Source organism: Limulus polyphemus, unplaced genomic scaffold, assembly GCF_000517525.1.
Source record: "Limulus polyphemus unplaced genomic scaffold, Limulus_polyphemus-2.1.2 Scaffold943, whole genome shotgun sequence".
In the NCBI taxonomy this organism is placed as follows: domain Eukaryota; kingdom Metazoa; phylum Arthropoda; class Merostomata; order Xiphosura; family Limulidae; genus Limulus; species Limulus polyphemus.
The window spans coordinates 266766-275896 of NW_013666553.1; the positions used below are offsets into that span (position 1 = coordinate 266766).

Here is a 9131-nt window from a genome sequence, read left to right on the forward strand (position 1 = left end):
GGAGCGTAGAAAAGACCAGAGTTGCCACGAACAGACATGATCCTTCTAGAATATCATGACTTGTTACTAGATTCACGTGACTTCTGCTGTCATAACAGTATCTACTTTTGATAATGTTCTAGTAAGTCCAATTATCAACAAAAACCAAAAATAACGATTGATTTACTGGATATTTCCATGAGTTTCTATACTAAATGAATAATCGTTTTTTTTTTTCCATTAATATAATAGATTAAAGTTTATTTATATCATGATTGTATTTACCATATTACATATTTGCTAAATAATAACTTTACTCATATCATTCAAAATTCTCTGAAAAGTATTATATACAGAATATTTACGTTATGGCTCTATTATTACCTGTCAAAAATAATGGTTTCATTTAACAACGAACAAATATACATAAACGAATCAAATTACATCAATATTTCAAACAGTAATAAAAAGTTCCTAGATTTTATCCTAGCTGCTAATTTGTTCCCACACACTGTTAGCAGTTATTCATTGAAATGGTGTCCCTGCTTTCATTACTTCAGAGAGTTGTTATTCACTTAAACGTTTTAATAAAGCACCGAGTGTTGGTGGGATGGATGAAGGATACAATTTCATTTATTGGTACTCTTGATTCATTAAATCACAACAGTTACAATCAGAGTAAAAACAATTCAAATTTCAAAATGAAAAGTAGAAATAATGAATAATGTGCATAAAGTTACCAGTATTTCTTCAATGAAAGCTGTTCCCGGTTGCATTATAATGGATATGTGCTTTTCTTTGCTCAAATCATGAATATTTCTGACTAACCATCGAGCTTCTGGAAAGGTCAAAATGGCTATCAAGTTCCCACTGTACGTAGCCAAAATTACCAACACAGACAGCGACCAAGTCATGAAGATAATACGAGCAGAAATTGCTTCAGGAAGAAAAGCGCTACCTAGTATTGAAAAAGAAAAATATTGAACACTATGTTTTATAACACATTATATTATGTTATTAAAAATGAAAAACACCTCGAAATAAAGTTACCAGAAGAAATAGTCTCTACTGTTAATATTCTGCAACTGTTATTAATGTCCGAAACTATTGTTTAAAGTTGGTCTTGATATATGATCTGATTCAGTGGTGTGCAGTTAGGGTATGTAAGTAATGCACTGCATGACCAATGATAAAACTAAAATGAAATGTGTCTTTTATATTAACTATTATTATTTTACTGTTTGTTGATTTGCGCTGCGGCAGTATTCTCATCTCATGCTGCGAGAGCTCTGCATGTCCAGTTTCAATGGTGTCATGCTATGCGAATTCTGCATGCATAATTCTGCACTTCCAGCAGTATTCTGTTTTCTGGAGTAACGTCGCCGTCACCTGTTTGTAAAACCGGGTATTCATGCTGCGTTCAAATAGCAAGACAACTAGTGCATGCGCAGAAGTTCAACGTCAACGTACAGGAAGCATGCTTTGCTTCGCTTGATTTTGTGATTTTGTTTTGTCATTTTCACTGTTATAGAAGAATCTGTAAAGAAAGATCGCCGACTGGATTTCATCTACGAATACAGCTAACAACAACGTATTAAAATAATGAATAGTTTGTTTGCAATTTTCAGTTAAAGTCAAACAATCAACCTTAAATATTTTTTTTATCAATTAATATTATAGAATGTTAAAAGAATACAAAGAATTATTATATAAGAACAGTTAGTTTGTATCCATGTAAAGATGACAGTAAGTTAAAGAGAAATAGCATGTCACAGAAAATGAAGAGATGAATAGCTTCTTTTGAAAATTGAAATAATGAATAAAAAATAATTGAAACACCTTTTATTGAAAAAATATAAGTTAAACCATATATTTAGCAATTTATGGTACAAATAAACTAAAATATTAAAACGTTACAAAAATCTAATGCTAAGTTTCAGTATGAATAAATAAAAGAGCAAATGTAATAATTCTGGCGACATAAACAGGTTTATATATATACCAGGAGTCGACAAGCAAGAATTGTTCAAGAATTGTTTGTTCAATAAACACATCTTTAGTTTAAACGGAACTGAAACATCTTATCTGTTAATTTGAAATGTTGAGTTTTCATACGAAGCTTAAAAATAGCTTTAGTTAGAATCACGTTCTAACCTTGCTGAACTGCAGAGCCATATGTCGTCCACAAGCAGTTTCTAATTCTGAAGAAATAATTATGGTTTCCTTTTTTGCGTTCATAGTATCTGTAGAACGGACTTGAGAAGTTAATTAGATACAATAAAACACCCATTACAAACATGGCTGCAATAACAAATATCCATACCTGAAAAGAAAGATATTATTTAATGATAGTGATTTCAAATGTGTATTGGCTATTGTCAGTCAAAATTCTCACGTCTCAACAATTCTGTAAACCTGTCCTTACTAAAACTAATATTATTTAATACCAACAAAATACAAAATGTAAAGTTATTCCACTAGTATCTTATGTTCCTTATTTAAAACGTTCTAAATAATCATTCTTGTGCAAGCAAATATATCTTAAAAACACTCGATAAGTAAAAATATCTTGATAAGGAATTTAGTTATTTATATTCACAAAAGATGGGTTGTAAGTTATGAAACTCAGAGATTCATGAAAAACAATTGCTTATTTTTCTCCCTTGAGTTCGCTTTTTGCCTAAGAATTATTATTCATGTAAATATATATCCATAAAGGAAGAATATGACTTATTATGAGCACATCTTTAGTTTAAATATAAAGGAAACGTCTGGACTTCTATTTTATTTTTAGGCTTACTGGACAAGAAGAATTTTTTTTAGAAATACATTTCAAATTTAAATGGAATGAAAACGCTTGGCTTATTAATTTATCTCCTGATTAAACAAGCGGGAAATATTGGACATATTAAATCTAAAAAGGAAATTTTTGAATTATCATTTTTTATTTCTAGGCTAAGTGTAAAGGAAGTACGAACATAATGGTAAAATAATATTTTATGTGCCCCACATTAATAAATAAACGTACCTCTGATTTAAACGGACGATGAAATAAAAAAATTCTAGAAGGTTCTGCTGGCATCTTCACTAATATTGTGATCTTTTCTGTTCCGATTGGAAATGTAAAGTCTACTGCCTTCGTACGAGGACCAGTAACCGTCATAAAGGGTGCTAATTCGGCTTTCTGGATAGAACACAAATATCTTGGACATACTTTCTTACTGACAAATTTTACTCATACACGTACAAATATTTATCGATCTGGGTTCAGAAAAAAGTTGGAAAGAGCGATGGGGTTCAGCAATGAATTATTTTTTAACTTAAGATATTTGAAGCTTGTTTCATTGATTCATTTCATGCCAACAATATTTCTTATAATCTCTGATAAGCAATGCATTTTACCTTAAACCATCAGGTCCGGCTCAGGCAATTTTGGGGGCCCCCTGTTTTATCCTCATGTATGTAATGTCGGTTCATGCTTTAAGTTTCAGTATAAAATAATAAATAATTGTGAGAAAAACAATGGTAGAAAATTAACAGGAAAAAGCAGGAAAATCTAATAAGTATACAATTAGCCAAAATGTAATTAATTATACAAAAATACAATATATTGAAATCTCAGAATCTTTTAAGAAATGCAATCTTACCCCGTCAAGTAGCATACGTATAGAACCAGTCCACTGGTTGTTCTTCCATTGTCCGAATTCTTGATCGGGCGTTTCCACAAATTCAAAACTACGTCATATGAAGTTTAAAAAGTTTAGAGCAACTTGCCATATTTTTTTATACATTACTAAAAACCTTTGTAATTTCTCAAGACAATATATAATATTCACAAAAATGATTTTTATGTGTTATAAACGAGATTCTATGCTTCATTTTTCAGGTCTTTACGATGGATATTTTGAAAAATAACCCTAGTGTAGAGTACATATAAACAAAAAAAATTAGGTTCAAATGTGTAGATGTGCAAATAGGCTCGAAATTAAATTGATCTCATTACAGGGCCCGGCGTGGCCAGGTGGTTAGGGCGCTCGACTAGCAATCTGAGGGTCTCGGGTTCTAATTCCCGAACCACCAAACATGCTCGCCTTTTCAGCCGTGGGTACGTTATAATGTGACAGTCAATCCCACTATTCGTTTGTAAAAGAGTAGCCAAAAAGTTGGCGGTGGGTGGTGATGACTAGCTGCCTTCCCTCTAGTCTTACACTGCTAAATTAGGGATGGGTAGTGCAGATAGCCCTTGTGTAGCTATGCGAGAAATTCAAAAAACAAACAAACAAATCTCATTACAGGGTGTACATTTATCGGAACATCTTGTTAAAAATTAATGTAAATAAAGGTGTGTAAACTCATTTCGAACTTTGTATGATTGATAACCAGTTTTGGTATCAAATCTTTGGTTTCATCAAAGTTTAAGACCCCGACCCCAAAAAGTTGTCAGTATTAAAATATCTATTTATCATTTACAGGCCACACCTTTTCCTTCTATTATTTTTTTTTATAATGTACAGAGTTGAATACATTAAATTAAAACTATTTTGGAACCTCATCACGTCGTTATAGTTCATGTCACCATGTCCGGTCATGCTCTGTTTGACGATCCTGCACCTTGACAATAGTTTAGCAACGTAGTTTCAATTGAAAAAGGCTCCATCGTAGGACTTTTATATCATTGCACTCCTCAATGTAATTTCCACAATTCATATATAGTATGAAAACGATGGTTTCACAGTGGCCTTTAAACAGTTCAATCACATATAAATTCATACATACTGCGTCTGGTGACTTGAAGCTATGCAGGGGTATAGTATTGCCGGGGGTCTGGAATGGACAGGTGGTTAGGGTGCTCGACTCGCAATATGAGGGTGGTGGGTTCGAATCCCCGTTCCACCAAACAGGCTCGCCCTTTCAGCAGTGGGGGCGTTATAATGTGACAGTGAATCCCACTATTCGTTGGTAAAAGAGTAGCCAAAGAGTTGGCGGTGGGTGGTGATGACTAAGTGCCTTTCCTCCACTCTTTCACTGCTAAATTAAGGACGGCTAGTGCAGATAACTCTCGTGTAGCTTTGCGCGAAATTCAAAACAAACCAAACCAATAGTGTTGCCAGAAAGCATTGGATCTCTTCTCCAGCACCTGAAATTGGAGCTGAGTCCCAACACTTTAAAAACTAAAAATATGTATATAAAAAGTAAGTTATTCAGTTTACACCCGAAATTAAATGTCTTTAATAACCAAATTTTCAGAGTGTCAGATAACACTCTGGTTATTTGTGATCTCTCATATCCAAGTACTAAGGGCAGATGTTCAGACACACATGCTGATTGACTGCCTCAGGTAATAGAGACGAGGCTAGACGATGACATCATAGTTCAACGAAGTGGCACCAGAGAGCATGTTGCTAGAGGAGGGGTTAGGATGATGAGGTTATCTATAATGAGCGCTCAGATAGTTTACATCAGAGAGTGATGTAGATTAACAAATATAAACGTGTCTCAACATGGTATCAACTTTATAGTTTCTGCTTCAGTAATAATCAAAGACTTAGTGTTAGTAATTCATATAATTCGCATATTGCATTTTTTTTTATAATTATAGTTATTTAACTTGCATTGTCCTGAAAAAGAACGGGGTGAGGCGGATAGTGTTACTAAGGTACTATACGTGGGCTATAAGAATTTTACAGTAAGTATTCATATGTGTAAGTAAAATTACAGACTTAACAAATATCACACTTACTGAAACATTTATTAACAAAACTTCAATTATTAGATATACTATTTACGAAAACTACAAACACCTTAATTTATAAAATACTGGATTGTCTCGTTTAAATTAGTTTTCACACAACATTTGTACTTTTCTACATTATTTCCCTATTTTTACTTGTTCATTTCACTTCATTATTTAAGATTTTTAACATAGTTTGTAACCGAAAAAAGTTGGTGTACAATTCTTGTATTTCACTGAGTTCGTCATACTTTACAACAAAAACATTATATGCTCACTACTCAGTAAGATTAAACTGTACCCAACATACAGAAATCAGTCAAAAATTCAGACAGGGTTAGTCTCCAAATATTCGGAAAATATAGCTTATGCTCATCTTAGGTTGGTAATTCACTAACAAAAACTAATGTAATTCTACTCTGTTTTGACTAAATATCAAATGTCAGATAATTATGTGTCTAGCTTAGTCCTTTATGATATGTTACATCCCATGAATATCAATCAGTTTCTGACAAATATGTTTGAACATCTAACACAAGTCTCCATTTATATTTGCTTTTATAAAACTATTTGTTGATAAATCGTGGATAAAGTCGCCTTTTTCTAACTTTAAGTTTTGTTAATAGATGTTCCAGTATGTATGATACTGGTAAAGTCTGTGATTGAACTCACATATATTGATAATAGCATATTAAACTATTGTGAAACACGTCAGTTTTAAGCAATAGGGGAGGGGTAATGTGAGGGACAGAAGATCTAATGTTCATCACGGCGGGGATAGTCAAATTAGTTATGGATTTCAAGTAAATGATATGTCTTGTAGAATTTATAATTGAAGAAACTTTATTTGATCATATTAGCTCGAATCACTTTCGAGAATGTCCCTTATGTTTCGTTTATAGTGATTTATTTTATTTGACTGATCACATGCTAGAATAAGTATATACAGCAGATGTTATTACATTGGGCTGTAGGTCAGTATTTTATAAACTAAACTGGTTGTAGTTGTCTAATTATTGAAGTTTTGTTATAAATGTTTCAGTATATGTAATACTTATTAAGTCTGTGATTTTACTTAGATACATTAATATCTGCTTAGATATATTGGATTATGATGAAACATGAGTTAATATTAGAAAATCAAAGAACACTGATTTGTAACTGACGATTAACAGATTAATGTATTTGATGACTTTTTTATAAAGTGTAAGTTAAGTGAAAGATAATGCAACACATGTTACCGTAACATTTTTTTCAATATCTATGTGAGAAAAATATGTTTTGGAATTTTAAATAGTCGATAAACTAGTTTTTCTAAGCCTTAAGGTTAAAATCCGTTCGTCAGTGTACGATCTTACAAAATAACATTTTACATTTTTAGTTTACATTGAACACACAGCGTGAGCAAGTAATACTGCTGGTGTCACAAAATAAATGTTTGGTTATAATATACATGTTTGAATCCTTTATTTATTTATTGATATAGTGCCACGTCGTTAGCATGATGTATTAAAATGTCGAGTAATAAATTCAGTGCTTGTTTTTACATATTGTTACACAAACAAATTACAGTACAATGTATTGACACGAAAAATATAAGATCTAACTGAATCACTTAACTCTCGCATGATGATAACCGTTATCGAAGATATTATAATACATGAGTTTGTTTTTGAATTGTGTCACGTAATTGCACTCGCGAACGAGCAATCAATTGAGCTTCATGTATGAAAGTTACCAGACAATAATAAGTTATCAACTAAACAATACAATAAAATGGTCTATTAGGAACACAACAAGGGTGACTTAGATTTCTAGAATTTTAATTCTTGTGCCCCTAGGTCTATCAGTTCAGTTATTAATTACCCATATTAAAGGTTGTACACATTGTTCTTCTACAAAGTACACAGAAATGAATTATGAGTCATATTCAATGCCATTTGAGTTGGACATCTTAGAAAATATTAGTGTGTGCGTGACAATTATAGCACACGTTTCGATTTACGCATGAAGAAAGTTATTTTATATAAAATAGGCTCCACTCAAAAACCATAAAGTTTTATGAATTTTGAATATATTGTATGTATTGTCCTTGAAGTGAATGTTCTACAGAAAATCAGAAAATGTGGTAAATGTTGCTATTTCAGATAGTTCTTATAATAGTACAGTGATTGGATAAACATTAATAAACATTCATTAATTATAGTTACATTCTTGGCCAAAATGTTTGCCTACTGTTCTATATTGATGTTATTGTCTACATGCCCAAATAGTTACAGACAAGGTAGTGTATGATCGGACAAACATGTACGAGTTGTTATTTTGGTCTGTATAAGGTGTTTTGTGCATTTATTCCTCAACACACATACACAGACCTGTTTTGTATAAAAGGGGTGTTTTGGTATAGCCTTTTTAAAATCAGATCAACGCTTTGTTCAAACAATTTCTCTGTACTCGGCGTAGAGTTGTGCCTCCTCACGTGCCAGAAGTTATAGGTGTTAAATTGTTCGACTGTCCAGAAATAGTATGAAGCAAACAGACATTGCTAGAACAATAGGGTACCCCCAGTGTACTCTATCCATAATCCTGAAACCTAGTCAGACTACAGGAAAATATACTAGTAGACGCTGAAAAACTACTACCCTCGATGACAGTGTTTTGATCAGGTTAACACGTGAAAAGTGAAAGAAGTCATGGAATATTCTACAATAGGAATGGCATGAACACCTTCATTCCAGAGGATTCAGAAGAACGGCGAATAGGAAACTGACCAAACAAGGTTATTTTGCAAGAATGGCTATCTGCAAACCGATATTAACCAGAATTCACCGCAGTCACAATATCCTTTGTGCATGCCGACTTACAGTTAGAACATTGACAACGTGTAATCTTTTCAGATGAATCCTGTTTCAGACAGGATTCGTGTTCGTCATTTGCCTGGAGAACGGATGAGGGAAGACTATTTTTCCTACAAGGAACACACAGGAGGTGCTGCAATACATACGTGGAAAACTACTCTTCATATCCTCCACGAGAACGTCAATGGCATCACATGGAGACGATATTTCTGCCATATGTTAGGACAAGGTTTGGCAACAGTTTTATGTTCCAGGATGACAATGCCATGCCCCACAGTACACGTATTGTACAGAATTATCTCGACCATGAGGATGTTACAAGATTGCCAAGGCCAGCAAAGTCTCCAGCTCATAATCTCAATGAGAACTGTTGGGTAGAACTGAACTGGAAAATTACTAACCATGACCCTAAACCAGCTACTGTAGCTGAATTACAGCGCCCCCTAGTGACAAGTTGGGATAAAATAACAGTGTATTACATCAATAACCTCATCGACAACATGCCACGTCGCCTTGCACAGGTTATTAGAGTACGAGGAGGACCAACAAAGTACTGAATATTT

At 33.2% G+C, this 9131-nt stretch overlaps 1 protein-coding gene across 5 annotated transcripts in view; it reads right to left on the bottom strand.

Annotated features, from left to right (window-relative positions):
- Window positions 1–9131, bottom strand: part of LOC106461358 (glutamate receptor ionotropic, delta-1-like) — a 70436-nt gene that overhangs the window by 12372 nt on the left and 48933 nt on the right. For all 5 annotated transcript variants that reach the window (XM_022388297.1, XM_022388295.1, XM_022388293.1 and 2 more), the window contains 4 exons: window positions 3627–3714; window positions 3008–3163; window positions 2134–2302; window positions 720–937 (listed from right to left, as the gene is read on the bottom strand). In XM_022388297.1, the coding sequence (XP_022244005.1) occupies window positions 720–937; window positions 2134–2302; window positions 3008–3163; window positions 3627–3714 (631 nt within the window). The remainder of the gene's footprint in view (window positions 1–719; window positions 938–2133; window positions 2303–3007; window positions 3164–3626; window positions 3715–9131) is intronic.